General features: G+C 38.9%; 1 protein-coding gene across 1 annotated transcript; it reads right to left on the reverse strand.

The window, feature by feature from the left end:
* Positions 1-389: 389 nt before the first annotated feature.
* Positions 390-19,041, reverse strand: SKIL (SKI like proto-oncogene). Its single transcript, XM_082056561.1, has 7 exons — positions 18,870-19,041; positions 16,218-18,145; positions 11,570-11,667; positions 10,214-10,452; positions 9,763-10,004; positions 8,478-8,702; positions 390-5,488 (listed from the first exon to the last, which is right to left on the reverse strand). The coding sequence occupies exons 2-7, from the start codon at positions 17,322-17,324 to the stop codon at positions 5,327-5,329; spliced, it is 2,073 nt and encodes a 690-aa protein (XP_081912687.1). The 5' UTR covers positions 17,325-18,145; positions 18,870-19,041; the 3' UTR covers positions 390-5,326.
* Positions 19,042-19,281: the final 240 nt, after the last annotated feature.

Consider the following 19,281-nt stretch of genomic DNA (forward strand, 5'->3'; position numbering starts at 1 on the left):
AGCTATTAAGGAGGAGTGTGAATAACTCATCAAGTAGTCTCAACAGAAGCTGTGCCTCAAGAGAACAGGCCACATATACAAGTGGTTGTATTTACACATAAATACCAACTTTATGTCAAGATACACCAACATTTTTGGGTCAATAGTATCTTCACAGTGCAATAAAAAAAGATTTAGAAGATGGACTCATGGTGAGGGAGGGCTATTGATCCTGTAGATTTTGCTAAAAATGCCTATAATTTGCTAATGAGTTCCACTGTAATCAGGTTTAAATTCACTATAATCAAATGAAGGAAGACTCTGTCCTCCTTAGACAAGCGCTGTTGTTAAACACCTTCCAAAAAGTCAAGTTTACAACTCAGTGTACAAATATATTTCAAAGCCAAGTGTTCTGACATTACAGTTCTTTATTTGTTTTTGAATGCACAATCTATACAGGTATTTACAAGGCATGAAAATGGATAACAGCACAAAATACAATTGAGGTATAAGCTAAGAGCACAGTATGTCATGTTTCAATAAATATAATTCAAAATTTGTAAACTAAGTGACCAGATAGATGCCTCTTGTTTACTAAAACCATATAAAATATCTGTTCAATCTCACGTGAGGTAGAGGACAGTTTTGTGTGTCATGTAATGCAACCACAGCAACTCTGACAAGAGGACTGTACATCATTGGCAAAGTATTAAAAACTGTTGAATGCACTGATCATTGTTCACAAGCTTCCCTCTGGTTTCAGAATAGTCATTCAACCTGTTGCCTCGAGCTAACGCAGACTCTTGTTTTGCAGCTACTTTCTGTAATTTCAAATAATTACACTGGCATGTCAACATCAATAAATACTTTCGAGAGTGAGTATGAAAACAGAGAAACAGATTGAGTCAATCACAGAAAGCAACATAATGGCTACAAAATATTTTAGACCAACTTTTTATTTCCTACAATTAGTTTAAATAGTACAGCTGTGCTTTCCTTTAAGTGAGGTATCTATATTTGAAGAAAAAAAAATCCATTTATATTGTTACATTTAATCAATTCTCAAATAGCAAAATTTATTTGCTGTGCTTGATGAAGTGCCTAAAACTCATTTTTCAAACATTTTCCAACTGAACCACTAACCCTGGAACAAACAATTTTCTAAGTAATGGAGACGCAACAAAATTATTGTGTGATTTGTAAGCAATAACTGCTTTCACAAAAGCTAAAAAAGTGATCTCTTTTTGAAACAGAAATAGGCAGCAAATATTCTACAAGCTTCCTGTAATGAAAACTGATGAATACTTGCATTGCAAACTTAATGAGCAAAAGAAAACCGAAATTTGCAGCTTTCTGCTGCTTACCATTGACAGCTTCAATAAAATTACTGAAATATTGCAAGCACAGATCAACAGGTAGGTGTAATTACATCTTTTGTCAACTTCACCATGTTACAGAAAACTCTGTTGTGTGGATTAATTACACGAATTAAGTGCAGAAAAAATACAATGTTATCTTTACTGACAATCAAAATATAGACTCTACGAACAAGTGAATTCTAGGAAGATGATCATGATGGCATTTCAAGGCCAACTTCATGACTAATGCTAAGAAAGTTTTGCAAAAATTCCAGAACACATTCTAGCTATCCCCTCCCCGATATAAAACAAGAATGTATGAATAAAACATTGTGACTTCCAAAATATGGGCCAAGCCTTATTTTTTCAGGCCACCAGTAGCTTTACGCTCCCACTCAACTTTTCCTACTTCACTAATTGCATTATGCCTCTACTATATACAAATGATTTTACATCTAAGCTATTAATATATTAAATATAGAATAAAATTAGTTTAAGAATGTGAAACATAACTACATTTATCTAAATACTCAAGCTAAACTATATGCTTTACAAAAACTAAAACACAGACTTAGTTAAGTTTGGAGATTTAGATAAAAATCTCTTTCATCTAGGGATACAAGAGTTTCACTCTCTAAGCTCTTATATCTTCTTGTTGATTAGGGTACACAAAGCATGTGAAAGCTCTTTTTAAAAAAGTGTAAGAGCAAAGTAGATATTCACCTTGAATCCTACTTAATTTGTTCCTCAAGGTGCACTAGGCAACTTTGACCTTGGTCTAGGTGTTCAATAATGCAACTTTCTAAATTATGGACAATTTTAGGATTTTTTCCCTACAGGCTTCATGTCACAACTATCTGGGAAAATGACTTTTTGGCTGGGAGATCAGCAAGCAGTAACTGAAGGCAAAACAAATAATAATACATAAAATGAGCATGCTGTGACCAAAAGCAAGGACCAAATGACAATTAGTTTCTACTGGGTAAGTGTGCACTTAAGTGAGGGCCCTTAAGTGTGCATTCCAAGTTTCTGTAAAGTAAACCACTCGATATAACTAGTATAGGTAGTGAAAAAACGTCAACATGTATTTGTTCTAGAACTTATACAGTATTATTTACAATTTACTAAAAAACTATCTTTCAAAGAGTGTGAACACACAAAATCTATGGCACATTTATGTATACATTATTACTTAAAATCAGTATAAAATTAAGTCTACACATATGAAAATTACTTATGTAAAGAGCCTGAAAGTAATATTGAAGAATTTTAAGAGGATTACAATAATTTAAAATGCATTCTAACTTTCAGTTAACTAAATGGAATATTTACAAAGCTACTTTTAAAGTCATTTTAATAAATGTTCCATTTGCTTTTTCAGCCAGATGTTTTAAAACGATTAGGAGGCCTTATCTGCAACTGGAATTGCTAAAAACTTCACAGAGTTGCTTGAGTTCTTGCAACAGTGAAAGTACTAGCACAAACAATGGCCACCAGCATTTTAACGGTCTCCAGCACAAGCCAATTAACAGCTGGTTGAGAGGTGGTTACGTGCTGGTTGAGGCACAGGAACCCGGGCTTACTAGTACCCCACTGCAACTGCCACTGCAGAACATCTACCCGGTGACAAAACAGGAAATTTGGGCAGAATTCACACAGCATAGGTAAGACCTGAATAGAAATGGAATATACAGTATTCCAATATAATAATGCCATGAGGATTCCATACATTCAACAGCTAAGCTATAAATACTGTGGTAAATTCGTTACTGCAGCTGTATCAAATGAGTCTGCACGGCATTATCTACACTGACAATCGAACAAGGCTGGTTCAAAACACTGATCCTGAAAAGCAACTAGAAATTATCTCTTTCAATCCCTTAATAATACCTCGATGAAACTTTGAATTCAGTTTCCCAGGACGGTATTTTTTGACTTGCCCATGTGGCTAATCCAACGTAGGTTCTGCTGATCACACTGGACTACTTCAAACTCCATCCTCTAATAATCATACTTTTATCAACATTCTTGCCAACTCTCCCCATAGCCACAGTTTTGCTGGTTGTTATAATAAAATATTGTGTTTTTAAAGCAAGGAATGCATACACAAGCAGCATCATTTATACTCAAACACTTCCTTCCAAACCAACACTATGCTGCAAAGACAGGCTGTCTACTTTCCTGTTTTCTTTAAAGCAATAATTTGGAGATGGAGTTGAAGAAGGGAAAATGTGACCTGCGTCCTCTTTTATGGTCAACACTGACAAAGAAATTGTTTGATATTTTTTCTGAACTGCTGAACTGCTTGAACCGTCAGTGTAAATATGCCACAAAGTCCATAAACAAAATTATGAACAGTTATAAAAGAATTATCCTATGACTCCACAACATTTAATTTAACACCTCATTTCTCATTCAATGTAAATATATGTGCAATTTTATCTTTCTCTGTGATATTCAGTCCTGTTATACCACTAAAAGAGAAACAAAAAAGAACTTAAAGCTTTTCAGTTTTACTAGTTCAGGAAAAAAATAACCCAGGTAGGCTTTTACTAGTGGTTTCATCCAAAATTAACTCAATTTTTAAGAGAATAATAAACCTAAGTACCTCAACAATAGAAGCTAAAGCACAAGTTAAAATTATATAGTAAAATACCAGAACTACTAAAATATTTCTAGTCACTGACATAATCAGCTCACATCTGTCACCTCTATCAAATGTTTTGCAGAGAAGTGCAAAAAAGTATTTCTTCATCCAACTTTGTAGTCATGCGTCTAATCCACTACGAACCAGACTTCCAAAGTACTCAAACATTATATATACATAGAACAGTAATTCTGTACAATTACACATTTTCAAATGTTATAGCTTAACAAACATGCTGTATTTCTTACTTCATGGTAACATTACCATGCCATTCAAAAACAGAGACTATCAAAATTATTTTCAAAGTGCCGTATCTCAGAATTTTCTTTTTTAAGCTATTATCGCAATGTCAGTTAAGGCCTGTTCTTTGTAATGAAAGAAAAATCCACAAGTTGGCAAGAAGCTCAAAGAGCGGAGGCTTAGGGTACTAAAGAAACGAATATATATTTTTAATATATATTATTTTTCTTGAAAGCACTGGTATCTGAAAACCAGTCAAGTCAAGCTTTCTCAGTTTCTAGAAGGAAAAGCCACACCTTTAAGCCTTTCATTAACGTTTCTTTCAGATCTACTATATAGAAGGAAACAAAAGGAAACGCGTGAATTTTTAATTTCCAAAGATTATATTGCTATTGTAGATTTTTTCATTTACAAAAAACCCCTAATGTTTTCTTCTTCCAGCACGGCAACCAAATGCTGGCTCTAAAACTCTTTAGATTGATAACAAGTTGTTAAATACAAAATACTGAAACTATTAGCTTGACTTCACGTAACGAAATTATGGGAAAATTCCTGCTGGTAAATCACTTTTGATGATCAATCATCTATCATCATGGCAATTTTGCATCTTACCTTACAGGTGAAAAGCTGCCTTTACTTTACCCCATTTGAGAAGACATAATTCTCACTGAAACCCAAACTCCTTTTGACCTTGAAGAATTCAGAATATTTTTGATGTACTTCTATAACTGGATGTGCAATTGATAGCAAACTAAGATCACTACATACATTTCAACAGACAAAAGGTAAAGAGTCCTCATGACTGCATTAGAAATAGACAGAAACTGGTCACTCTAAATTCAAGAGTTTCATATTTTTCATTGTTTGAGAAAAACGCCAGTATAAATAAATGCAGATTTTCATCGGTTAGGAAAATCTAAAAATGTACACCCATCTCTGTTTATATATATATATATATATATATGTATATCTTCATCTGTCCTTGTCTGGGAAATAGAAATCTGTAAAGAATACTTTTCTTATCATGCAGAAACTGCTCACAATTCATTAAAAACCAAAACACCCTGTTTGAAGGACGCAGTCACGCTTCCTCTTCCAATTTCTATTTTCCTTTTCCATTTCTTGAAGATTTCAAGATCTGTAGCTTCAACTCCTTTATCATCATCTCTAACTTTTCCCTTGCCTCTCGTTCTTGTCTCAGTTCATCCTGAAGCTCTTGTCTGTCTGCCTCTGCGTGATCCAATCTCTGTCTCAATTCTGCCAGCTGTAAAAGAGAGAGGACGGAGAGGCAGAGCAGATTTTAGCAAACTTATTTGTAAATGTCAACTATTCATTTCAAGATGCCACTGATGACGACTGTATGCATCAGATACAAATATTTCTGTTCACCGGTACTTATCAGCTCATCTTCTACAGTTACGCAGTTACCTGCTACATCATTAGCAAATGACATTGATATGGAAAGTTGCATAAACATCAGAGTAGCATAAAAACATCGAGAAGTCTAATTTTTAAATACATATAAATTGTATTTATAAGAACTGTCACACTAGACCATGTCAAATATACATATAATCTGTTAGGAAGAGTGTGATGATGTCTGCATCAGATGGTTCACAAATCCCAGAATAAACAGTACTTTTTAATTTCCCAGGTTCATTTCCCTTATCTGACAAAATATTACTTGTTTATTTCAAAGCCTTAATGAATATCTAGAACTAAACGACAATCACTGTTTTCTGATACCCTTTAACATAAATGAAACAGAATTACCAGAAATTAGATTCAGAAAATTTTGAACATACTGCCTGTACATTTGTGATCACAAACATAAACATGAGTACACTCCTTTTTTTGTGAAATACTTTGTGTTTAAATACAGAAATTAGATTTCTTTTTCACCTTTACTTGCTAGAGTGTCATCAAAACTTATTTACAGTAAGATCTGGAAAAGCCCAATGAATTTTTCAAGTGTGGGAAAGTTACTGCCAATTATTTATAGATATACTACCAGCAATCAAAACAGGGAGGAGAATGGAAACCAGTTATGTTCTCTACTGTTGACTTAAGGGATTATTTCTTACAAAAAGACTTCACCAGATCTAAAAAAATCCACATGCCTATATAAAAGACAGGTACCTACCTGATCCAAATCACCACTAAACACACACCTCACCAAAAATGAGGAAGACGGCTCATGAGAATGAAAGAAGCAGAAGCACATGGGATCACTGCTGTTTGCAAATTGCTATAAAATGTACCAGGTACAGAGCTGCTGTGCTGATTTTAGACAAACATCACATTCAGTGAATCTTCATCTCCACTCGTATAATCATAAATATTTAAATGGTTCTTAGTGTCATCAAAAATATTTGAGTGGTTCTTAGACAGCAATATTTTGCTTGCAAATTAATGCCAGCCTTCTGACTCCACTACCTGGATGAAGTAAACTGCTGCAGCACGACAATGCCCACTGCCTACGTGTTACAGCATGTTCTACATAAGCAAGTCTCTGGCTGAGTTTTGATTTCCAGCTCTAAGGAAAGGTTCCAATACTGGTTATACTGCCCTATTGTGACTGACAGGGTAAAGCAACAATTAAACAAGACGATTTAATACATTAGTTAAAAAGGAGGAGAAGACATTAAGTGCATCTTCAGGAAGGCTTAGAAAGTAGAACAGATATTTAACCAAGTTGCAAATCCCAAATTATTCATTTTGCTTAATGTACAAAGAGGGTTCCTCCCAGTCCACAGTTCTCAGAGAGGAAAGGCAGCCTGGGCGACTGCTTCAAAAAGATGGACTAAGGGGTTCTTTTTCAAATGTTGTATACACAGCCTGGGCAAGTTACCTGCTGCCAGAACTTCTGTTTAACTCAGGTACTTCTGACAACTGCTTGGAACCTAAGGACCAAAATCTATTGTAAGGTGTGATAAATGGGAGAAAAAGGTTCAAATTATATGTTGCAAACAGCTCTACCACACAGGTAACAACAGAGTTTTCATGCAAGTTTTCAAAGTCTAACTTCAAAAGAAAGATCTAACCAGTCTCCTTGGGGAACAATCTAGTTTTTACCCTCTAAAGAAAGTGAGCTACACAAGCCATATAAAACATGCTATACATTATTATCTTTGTAAGTTAGAACATGTCGTTACTTGCAGTAATAGGGCTTGTACCAGATGTTTAGTAAATCAGGCCTTAGTCAGAGAGGATTATTTCTGGCAGCAGAGGCTAGGAATCTGTGGAGTGGGATGTCACGAAATTAAATTCATGAGGAGGATTTATGATGCTCGTCTCTGCCCTACTCCCCAAAAATACCAAAACCTGTCTCTCAAGTACTGCCTGTTTCTTAGTTCAAGACAGTAAGAACAGGAAATGTATACAGCTATAATCTAATGATCAAAGCTTTACTGAAGTTTCAGATTTTGTTAATTAAAAAAAAAACTGTGAAGACTAGTTTTCCACGACATGGTACAAAATACCTCAATATACATACAATCATAACTGCAAATGATTTTGAAAAGGGGCATTCCAAGGCTCCCTTTGGTGTTAACTGGATCTTTTCCATTGAATTGATACGAATAACCTCCAATGTGAAAAAAACAGTAGTAAAAGTTAAAAAGAAAGAAAAAATATCTCCATAGGTTTTGACATATGAATCCAAGAGACAGGGATAGAAGACAATAATATGATTATTTCCAAGAGAACTCTTGACACAATCCTTTGACAGAGCACAGAAGAGGGCTGATCAGATAGCACAGAAGATTCTAGCACCGAGGAACAGAAAAAGCCGCAAGGTATGCTACTAACCTGACAAAAAGGTGGTTGTGAGGTTTGGATTTTTTTAACGAAAAAGGAAGAAAAATGTTATAGCTTGTTTCTGTAACTAATACAGGAATGTTTAATACTATAACATGGGCAAGTCTATATACATGAAAAAAAATTTGTTATAAATGACAGTGCAACAGACTTTATGTTTAGGATTAGTACTTCGTCAATAACATCATACAGATACCTGGAAGGAGAATCCTGTAACACTTGCCAGGTGAAGGGTTTCTGTAAGTTGCATTCTACCACAGTTGTAATCAAAGGACAGGGAAATAAATATTGTTCTCACTGTGACCTACTTTGGCATTAGTCTCTGGTATCAGAACACATGGAACAGGTGAAACCTTAAGGTGGTTGAGCAACAGCTTCACTATTTCTTGATACATTAAACACAGTTTGGTTTGAAATAAACTTTCCCTTCTCACCTGTGCTGCATACTCAGCTTCTTTGTCTTTTTCTAAATTGGAGTCACAGCTACACTTCTGCTTCATCACTTGGTCCAGTTTCTTCTCCAAGTCTCTCTGCTCAAAATAAAATTCTTCCATTCTTTGAGCATGCTCTGTTTGCAAGCATTCAAGTTCTTTCTGTAAATTCTGTTGCTCTTCAGTTAATTCCTTCATAGCTTTAGAGTTGTTTAACATTTCCACTTCCTGTCAAAAAAAATCAGGATCACATACACCTTGGTTCTAAGACCAGAAAAGTAAAAAACATAATTTAAATATGTATATGGAAAACAATGGGGCCAAAAAGAGCACATTTATCTATCAATAACAACAGCCGGATAATGGTGTTTATCTACTTATCAATGGCAGCCTGGACTTCTGGAGCAAGCATTTCAATATAAAGAAATTATTTATATTTTCAAGTACACAGAGTTTTCTGAATCAGATTCACAATTTCTAGCAGTGAACCTCGGAAAACAGTTGTAAGAAGCGCATAATCAGAACACAGAATAAGTGAGTTAGATTTCTTTTTCCCCTAGCTTTTTGATAATTTTTAAAGTCTTAAATTTTTTTAAACTTAGCTACAAGCTTTACCTCCAACAGCAGAACAACTTAAAAGCAGCAGTTCTAGGGCCCTATCTGAGCACATGGATTCTCAGCTTAACATAAAATGAAATAAAAAATTAGGTCTGGTCTATGAATGTAAGAAGCCAAGACAGTATTTACCTGAATGTAGAAAACAGAACTGCAAAAATCACAAGTGAACACCAACTTCTAATGTCATCCATTACTAAAAAAAGACTAATAAAATCCCCCTAAAAACAAGGGCCATCAAATAAAAACAGGAGGGCAGTACTCTTTTTTATACAGGGCAGTGAAAAGACCATTCCTAGAATACTGATGTCTGCATCTTTAAAGTCCTGGAAACTGAGAAACTTTAGAGGACTTAAACTATATTTGCCAAAATACTTAAATGTTTGGAAAACATTTTAAAGTGAAAGCGGTACTTTTCATTTGGATAAAATGAATGAAGGAGCTGCTTGAACACAGTAGTTGCAAACTGAAAAGACACCATTTTTTACTGGATTCAAACCTAAGAAGTGTAGGGGTATTAAAGATTCGGTGTCTGGACTCAAGCTGGGGGAAAAACATCAGTGTGTTCTGGTGTTTCTAAATTAATGTAATCTGTGATATTTATTCTAAAACCAACAAGCGAAAGTCAGTTTTCCAATGACAAAAGTGAAATGCACTCAGACTGGCACTGTACCATTTGAAGCTGCTGTTTCCTCCGCAAAATAGAATTTAGTTTTTCTTGCTGTTTGATGTAGGTTTTCATTACTTCTTCCATGATCCTTCCCTTATCATCTTCACAACTGATGTCTTTCATGAGAGTAGGGGACAAGGTTCGCACATCATTACCTACTTCAACACGGCTGGAGTCTCTAGTGATTTTGGAAGAAATGCGTTCAGTTTTTCCACCTCTTGCAGAACGAGTTGACATAGGGGGATCTATAAAGAAAAGAACACAGCATAACAGTTACAGAAAATTAAACTTCCAGAGTTAAAAAAGAAGCAAAGAAAACTGAAGATTTATATAAAACTCAAAAGAGTTTATGGAAAACTGAAGTGACATCACAAAATACTAGCTTGGTGTTGAGATTTCCGAAATTATATGGTATAAAAACTGAAAAATCTTCAACATAATTTTCACTACTCACCTAAACATTTATGCTGCTCCACACCAGTTTTCAAGTCTATTTTTTCCTGTTCTTCAAGAGAAAGCTCTGGATAGGAGGCAGCTTTTTTGTGCTTTCCACTACTGAGCTTCTTCTCTGACTGTCCAGGTGAAGATTTAATTATTTCTGAAGCTTTGACTGTTGTTTTTGCAACATCCTTGTATTGTGATGCAAGAGATACGTTTGGGGCAACCACTTTATCACACATATAAAGGTAGTAACTGAAACAGTAGAACAGTAAAATTAAAGGTAAGGCATAATAAATGATGACTGGTATAGAGCAGTAATTTTAATTTAATGTGATTTCAAACTGTGAAAGTTACAATGAAAAATAGACGTCCTTTTAAAATTTTTCCTATGCAAGAGGAAATCCTAATGATCCTCTTAATCTTTACTGAGTAGATTATCCAGATAAGGTTTTGAGGCTATCAAACAAAAGGATTTTCTAAACATGGCTGATTAAAAAAATCATACAGAAAATCATATGAAGTCTTCATTTAAATGCAAAAAGTGAAACTAGAATGCCACTGAATCCAGACTCTAGCATTTTCATAATCCTTATATTGCCAATGGAGGATGGGTGAAGTGACCAGTGTAGCACAAATGAGCATTTCACTCTTTAAATAGCAAAGCTGTGTACAGACAGTGCTGGGGCATGACAGGGACCAATGTTGTGCACTAGTTTGACGCGTGTTGTTTTGATGCACGCTGCTAGCCAAAAGAGTCTGATCTCACCCAGATACAGTAAATGCACAACCGCATGGGGATGAGGGTAAGAGGTACGTCAAGCGAAAGAGTTTCCCTCGATGCAGACGACAAACTGTGTACTATGTTAAGGAAATGCACTTAGTTTCTAAAATCGTGAAACTAATCAACAGACAATTCAGCTGTAGCCATTGTTCCAGTGTGGAACAAAGCCTTCAAACACCTTTCACAGGTGTTTTTTGAAACGAAATTAAGTTACGCCCATGATAAATAGGCCCTATACAGCTTTCCACATGCATGCACTGTGTTGTAATATGAAAGCTTAAAAATTACCTTCTGTCATTTCTAGTCTGAAAAGGAAAATTGTAATTACCTTTCAATTGTATTGCCTGCTGAAGAATACTCATACTTCAGTGCTGCACCAAAAACCACTCATAAGCAGTTCATTAATATTTACACTAAGAAATCTATTAAAAGTTAGGGTTCAATTATTCCTGTGCAAGCTCTTAGAGTTTTGCTAACAGTTCAGGTTGCAAGTACATTTTTTTCAGTATAAATTATCTTTAAATAGCAAAAAATATTTAAATACTTGTGTATACAGTGCTTACAGTTCTATAGAGGAAATTCAGTTACCTGGGATGGAAAAAGGAGGGTGGTTGAGGATCAGTTTCTGCTTCTTGCTTTATAACTGGATACCACTGCGATAACTCCAGGCTCTGCTGTGATTCTGCCTAAAGAAAACAAAATAAATTGGTAATTGGAAGATGGATACATGTTATTTACATTTTCAGAAACACTCCTCAGCGGAATGGCATTTATACCATTAATACATACACATCAGAGAAACCAGGGTACTGGGAAGTGGAGTGTCTTTGGCAGAGATGTAGGGCGATGCAAGCTACAGATGTTCTTTCATCTCAAATTTCCCATTACGTACAAAGTATCAACAAAATTAAAAGAAAATCTCTTTACAAACCTATATAAATGCTCTGGTGAGCTTCCAGAACTCTGCCAAAGGCATGCTAAAAATGTTTGAGAGAAACATAAAGCAGAAACTAGAATTACCAAAAGCCTGTAGGAGCCTTTTGCAATAAAATATCCATATCATAATAAACACCTGCCAGATACTTTATTACAAAATAAAACCTGTGAATAAAATGGAACAATTACTGGTGTTCCAGAGATAGAACTTTCTTCAGTTGTCATGAATTTGTACTACAGAAGTGAGCAAAGCTGCTGCAGTAACACAACACCACCATTCCCACTGCAGTAAAAAACAAAATTAATTCAGGTGCATCAGAATCTATTATCTTAAAAAACTTCTGTGCATTTTGTGTTTGGAAAGCACTTCTTTTTCTGTCTCCAGAAATATTTTTGGAATTACTAGTGAAACATTGTGCTGAACTGCAAGGTTACTATTACTTTCAAGTGAAAGGTGTCTTGTCATACATTAAACAAGACCCATTGCTAAGAAATTGGTTCTTCTTTTCATCATATTAAAATAGCCTTGGGAAGCGGGTTTTCAGGCAAGGTGTGGTTGGTTGACCCCAGCCAGCAGCTGAGCACCCAGGCGGCCACTCCCTCCTCACCAGCCCAAAGGGGATGGGGACAAGGGCAAGACAGCTCCTGGGTCAAGATACAGGCAAACTATCATTCATTACCTCCCACAAGCACAGTCTCTGAATAACATCCACTTTGGATGCTAAAACATCCTTTCTTCCCCGTCTAGCCCAGTTTTCACCACCAAGCATGACATTATAAAGTATAGAGTATCTCTCTGGCCCCTGCCAGCCAAACACTGGTCTGCTACCAACACTGGTTTAGCCACAAATCCAAAGCACAGCACCATACAGGCTGCTACAAAGTAAGTTAACACCGTTCCAGCCAGACCCAGCACCTTTGGAAGCCAAAAGAGTACCCAAGGACACAGGTGTGGCTGGTACCAAGGTCTGCAGAAGCGAATGTCACTTGACCATGAGAAAGACCAAATCCCATCTACAATATTCTGGTCAAAATTTCCAGCTGACTAAATTCAGCTCTAGCAATGAAACCAAAATGTAACTCCACCCTTGAAGTTCCCCAAATCAGTTCCAAGATAGATAGATAGAAAGAAAAGAGGGAGGGTAACAAGGAAGTTAAGCTGCAGAATAGTAAATTCATTATGAAGCCTTTAAATACTAAAGATCTGAAACACAGCCAAGAACCTCTAGAAAAACAGCCTCATCCTGACACTTGTGAAGCTTTTTCGCCTTAGTCGTATCATTCTAATAATTTAAATAATGTACATATTTTCTTCTACTTACATTACAGCTAGAACACAGTAATCCAATTTTAACTTCTGATTCACATCTTGTCCGTGTTTTAAGACCCACATCTTCCCACATTTATGTATTTACATATAGAATTATATATCAGGTAATCTGTACTTTCAAGTTATTAGGTCAGATTTTTACATTCCCAGCTATTTCAAATGGAAACCAACTGTACTGTCTACCCATTAGTGTACATTTTACAAATGAATTCCATAACTTGCAATAAAAAAATTTTACTTAGGAAAGAAAATGAAAGGTAATCAGAAACAAACATGATTCCTTCCTCACCTTCTAGGTCAACACAGATAAAGCCTCTATGTCAATATACACATGTGTATTTCATAACCTAACAATCTGTTTAGTTTAGATGCTCTTAAATAATTCCATTAAGGCAATATAACCAAGTAAACTTAAAATCGAATTACTCCTACCTAAACTGGTCGAAAGGGCTACATGAAAAACATGTCTTATTTTTCTTCTAAAGCTAGTTGCACAAAGCTGTTCTTTAAGGAAAAAAAAATAGATAGATAGATAGATAGATAGATAGATAGATAGAGTAGTGGGTTCAGACTAATCATTAAGCCAGTAGCTTTAGCAGAGAAGGGATTTACAAAAATACTCAGAAGAAAGGTTAACTCTCCACATCGTGAGCTTTTCCCCACGTGTGGTGACCAACTCAAGGAATTAGTCTGAAAGGCAAGACAAAGCTTTAGCGCAGAGCAATTATCAGAAACTGTTGCAAAGTCAAAAGGAATGAGGATCTGCCAGCACAGAGATCAGCAGCGACTTAGTGACAGCTGTTCCTGTGAAAAGCAGGTGGATGTCACGCTGCAGAGTCTAGAACTCAACAGAAAACAAGAAACACTGAAATATATAGCTTACAGCTTTCGTATTAGCACAAAGAATAGAAGAAATTAACCTTGTGAGTACACTGCCTGCTCTTAAAACACTGAAAGCAAAAGCGCATTTTCACTGATAAGTGAATACACTCAGAATGAAATGCTAAGGAGAAAGGCAAGGCATAGGATCTAGGATGCTCCAGACTATGGGATTCAATTAGTAATTGTTCCTGGATGGACAAAGGCCTAGTCAAGGGCAACTGATCTTCCTGGGCCCTCCAAGATAACCTCAAAGTTGCGTCAGCACTGTTGAGGACTGACTCAGCAAAGGTGGTAAGAAGGTGACAAACAACAAATGGAACATCTGAAAATAAATTTCCTAGAAGTGTAAGAAAAGGGAATGTCTACACATTGTATGCAATACCTCTCACACCACAGAAATGAGGGAAGGAAAAGGCTACTGAAGCTGTGCAAGCTTCCCCAGGACAGGGAAACAAAGGCTGTGCTCCAACACCCCCCTATTAAATTCTTATAATCTTTTGTACTTTCGACATGAATATCCATGAAACACAAAGGGAAAAAAAAAAACACACCACCACCTTTTCCCCAGCATTTTATCTTTTCACAGTTTCTCTCGCATTGTGATTTCATATGCTGCTTCGTAATAAAGAACTACACAGGTCTGCAACAGAAGACTCCAGAAAGTGTTTGTGTTTCATTTGCACTAGTCCAGTCCAAGTTACTGTTACTGCTAATTTCAGCTGTTGTTTTCATCTGTACACATGAAACTGAAAGATCTCATGATCTGAAATCTGCTACTGTGAAAAGGGAGGCAGTATTATAGGTATGAATACAGAAGACTATTTCCACTGATGCATCCATTATACTATAGTTTATGACACTGGCACTACAAGGATAAAGACTGTCAAGTCTTCATCAGATGAAAAGCAAAGTCTCCTTGCTATGAACTTACCCTCATCTTCAACCAATTCCTCATGCAGAAGCACACAATACTGCAGACTTTCATGGAAATTTTCTGATAAAATCCCTTACCGTAAGCTGACACAACTGTAAAAACACCTGTTACTGCAGGAAGCCTTTCCGCAATAATAACTTTTCAGCTTATGCTGAAAGTTTTCACCTTACAGCACACCTTTGTGGGCTCAACCATCTGGACTGCTCTTGCTGCTATTTTGAAATCCACCACAAAACACTCGACAGGCAAAAGGGATATATAATCAAACCAGTCGCCATCACACAGACATCTAAACACCAAATACACAGAAAAGAATCAGTCATGGGGCAGGAACTACATTAAAGCATCTTAAGTTTAAATTATACCCCCAAAATTGTACCTTCTATGAATGGAAACATATATGATGGTCAATATTTATCGTGTGCTTGTCTCATTATTTAACATAGAAGCTCTCCAAGGGAAAAATAAGCACTGTATTTTTGAACCACAGCACAGACTTGCAGCAGTATTTTAGGAAAAAATACAACATCTAATATTAACCATTGTCAAGATACCAGCCTACAGCTCATTACTTGGGCTGCTTAAAACCCCCTCTTTTTGGCATATTTCTCTATACAACTGGTTTAAACAGAAAGCTACTGCTGAACAAGCAGACTTCGGGCTTCTAAATAGCAACCCAGCACGCAAAGTCATGAGATGGGTGGTTAGCAAGCTGGTCGCCACACACCGCACATGTGTGTGCTGGAGTAAAAATAACAAATGAAGAATTAAATTGTAATACTTGACTTTCAAGCTCCTTTCTGCTTTGCTCAGCTGCTGCAACACACACCGCATAAAACATTCTCAAAGGTCAAATGGGAGAATGAAGATTTCCACAATAGCGCCGAATTTTCCAGAGACTGTATACCTTGGAACAGAAAAAGAACTAACAAAGCCAAACCAGCTTGCATGTTACTTATAGCCCAAAGAGGCAACAAATTACGACACCTTTTAACAAGAAATGTATTTCCATGGTGAAGCAATCTCACAAATTTAACTTAAGCTTGATTTGACAAGCATTCCCATTTAAAAAAAGCAAGTAACACGCTTCCAAAACAAGTATTTATGTGTGAGCAGAAAAGATTTGTGAATTTTACAAGCGTAGGTGAACTTACTTTGGACCGAGTTCTTTTCTGATTTTTCTCGCTGAATTTCTCCTTCATTTCCTCCAAGAGATGTTTCAGTTCCCGCTCCTCTGACGTTCCTAAGTATTTTTGGTTAATATGCAGGTAGCAGTGCCACTTGGCCGACTCAAATCCCCAGTGGCACGTTCTCTTGTCTGGGGATCTGTGTGAATGCATCACAAACGTCTGGGGTGAGAACATCCCGTAGCACTCCAAGCACTGGATACACGGATCATCCGGCGCAAGGTAGAACTGAGGTGCAAACAAGCCCTGGCACTTGCCCAGGCATTCGTGCTCTACTTCAAAGGCACTGCCAGTCTCTTTCAATTGGGCCAAGGTGTTCTTACCAGGAAGAAAACTGCCATTTTGTGGAAAAGTGCGAGGACGCAGTAAAGCGTTACATAGTCTCTGAGCATCAGTCAGCGTAATTAGCCCACAGGACGGAGCATTAAATGGAAGAATTCCCAAAACCTTCAGAATATGAAGCTGGTCAGAAGTGCACCTGGAGCAGTATATATACAGTTCGTCACACACTGTATTGATCTGCTGCAACGAAAAATCTCGGAGAACTGAATTCAACACTTGAGGCAGGCAAAGTCTTTTCTCTCCTCCAACTTTAAAACAAGAGATAGATTCCCCCTCCAGTATAGTCTGGGTGAGTTCTGTAGAGCTGTCTGGAGGAATAAGCAGCGGACCAGAAAGTATTTGCGGTGATGGAAGAGGCAAGAAGACAGTGGGCGACATACTTTCCTGGGAATAACGAGCTGAAAAAGCTGCTGGTCCACCCAGTGAACTCTGGCTGCTCAAGTGGAACTGTGCCAACGTGTGTTTCAAACCTGGATTTAAATTCAAAGGCTCAGATAGCGAAGTGCTGTTTGGCTTGGTGGTTTCCCCATCAGCCTCCGCAGGAGTTTCATCATATTCATCCAAGTTTTCCTTCTTTATTGTTGGCAATTTATTTATTACAACTCGTACGTTGCTATTTACGTGCATTTCTGTCATTGCTTTTTTTAATGGAGGACTCCCATCCTCTTGGATCCCACTCCTTTTTTGGTCTGAAACTAGACCTAGAGGGAAGTTTATTTGTGGGCTTTCCATTGCTAAATGCCAGAGCTTTAATTAAGTCAGTCTTGAGTGTGCATTTTCCTGCTTGTTCATACAAAAACCAGTTTCAAGTGGTCTCAACTACCTCAGGTACACCAATTTTGCACTTCCAGTAAAATGTTATTTTACAGTCCAACAGTAAAAACTGTAACTTGTTTTGCACGTAATACCATAAAATTAGTAAGAGAGGTTACAGTTTTTTCTTAGTTCTACAGTTACTTGTTCAATTTTCTCTTATAAAAACTGCACCGCAATATGTATACAAAAGGCTTTTTTTCATACCCTGCCCATTATTTTACACAGTAGTCTTGTACAGCGATTTAGTAAAAAATGATGACTTGATGCAAGAACGTCTGTCCCTGATCATTTTTTCTTTTTAAAAATATATTGTCTTTTCAAATAAGTCTCTATTTAAATACTAAAATAGAAAAATGGGTCTCCATTTGAAGAATGCTGATCTTAATGCAACTGATCCAAAATTTAGTTTAAGTTACATGAAAATTTTATTCAGCACTTTCAGTTCTTGGAGATCAAACACAATCTTAAGGGCTTGCTTTATTGTGCTGCCAACTTTATGATTTCACCATCACCAGAGTTACTATGGTAGTTCACAAATAAATCCTCAAATTAAAAGCTGATCCAGATCGCCGGCAAAAACCTAAATGTCCCCTAGAGAGTCACCTTTCACATAGATGTCACTGGTGTGTGTCAGAATTTGCCCACCCCAAGCTATTAGTAATAGAGGTAAGATCCAGGCCATGGGCTAAATCCGTGTCTCGTGCTAACACAGATTTCTATCAGTCTGTCCAGACAACCTGTGAAAACAGAAAGAGGCCAGTCGTAAGCCACCCAAAAATATGAGTTCGATATGTCAAAGAAGGGATAGGTTTCCCGATTAATTAGGAAACGTGAGCGGGCAGAGGGCTTCCCTTTCAGCCCGGGCAGACGGGAGAAGCCGGCGGCAGCTCCCGGAGCGCCGCATTCCCCGCCCGGCAGCCGCGGGCGGGCCGGGGAGGGCGGCGGCACCGGAGCGGCTCCCTCACGGCGTGCACCCCGGGAAGGAGGGGTCCCCCGAGAGAGGAGGGGCCGCTCTCCATCCCCTCCGCCCGGCAACCGGCTCCTCACCCCGCATCCCCTTCCCGGAAGGGCCCGGGACGCCGCATCCCGCCGCTCGCCCCCTGCTCCCTCCCTCCCCCGCCGTGACTCACCTCAGCCCCGCCGGCACCGCTCCGGGCAGGACTCACCCCCTCCCGCTCCGGGCTCTACCCTCCGCCCTGCCCGGCTCCCGCGGGGGGCCGCTCCGCCGCCTCGCTCCCTCCCCGGCTCCCTCCCCGGCCCCCTCTCCCCGCCCGCACTCCCCTTCCCCCAACCCGCCGCCACCGCTGCTTCTTCCCTCCCCGGGACGGCGCGCCCCTCCCCCCGGCTCAACCCCATCCCCCTCAGGCGCTCCCGCCCCTCCCCCACCGCGGGGCCGCCGGCGCTCCCTCCCCCACCAGGCACCTCTGTTTCCCCCTCCCCGGTAACTCCCCGGCTCCTCACCCGGCGCCGAGGGGGCTCCGGCAGCCCGGGGAGCGGAACAGGCGCCGCGGACGCACCGCCCACCCGTGACCTCACTGCGGAGACGGCGGCGGCAGCGCAGACAGCGGCGGAGACGGCGGCGGCGCGCGGGCACGAACCCGCCGGCGGCGCGCACCGCCCCTCCCCCTCCCGCCGCCGCAGCCCCGCCCACTGTCTGGGGCAGCGGCGGGAGCGGCCGCCCCTCCCCCGCCCGCCGCCGCCTCAGCGCCGGGAAACCCTCCCCCAGCGCTCCCCGCCGGCAGGAAAAGGGGGGGAGCGTGTGTGAATAAAAACCCACAGGAAAATAAAAAGTTATTTCTGTTAGTCCTCCCCCCGCCTGCCCTCAGCTCACCCGGGGCAGACCCAGCCCCAGGCCGCCCTGCCGCCGCAGAGC

Source organism: Streptopelia decaocto, assembly GCF_964273445.1.
Source record: "Streptopelia decaocto genome assembly, chromosome: 6".
Taxonomy (NCBI): domain Eukaryota; kingdom Metazoa; phylum Chordata; class Aves; order Columbiformes; family Columbidae; genus Streptopelia; species Streptopelia decaocto.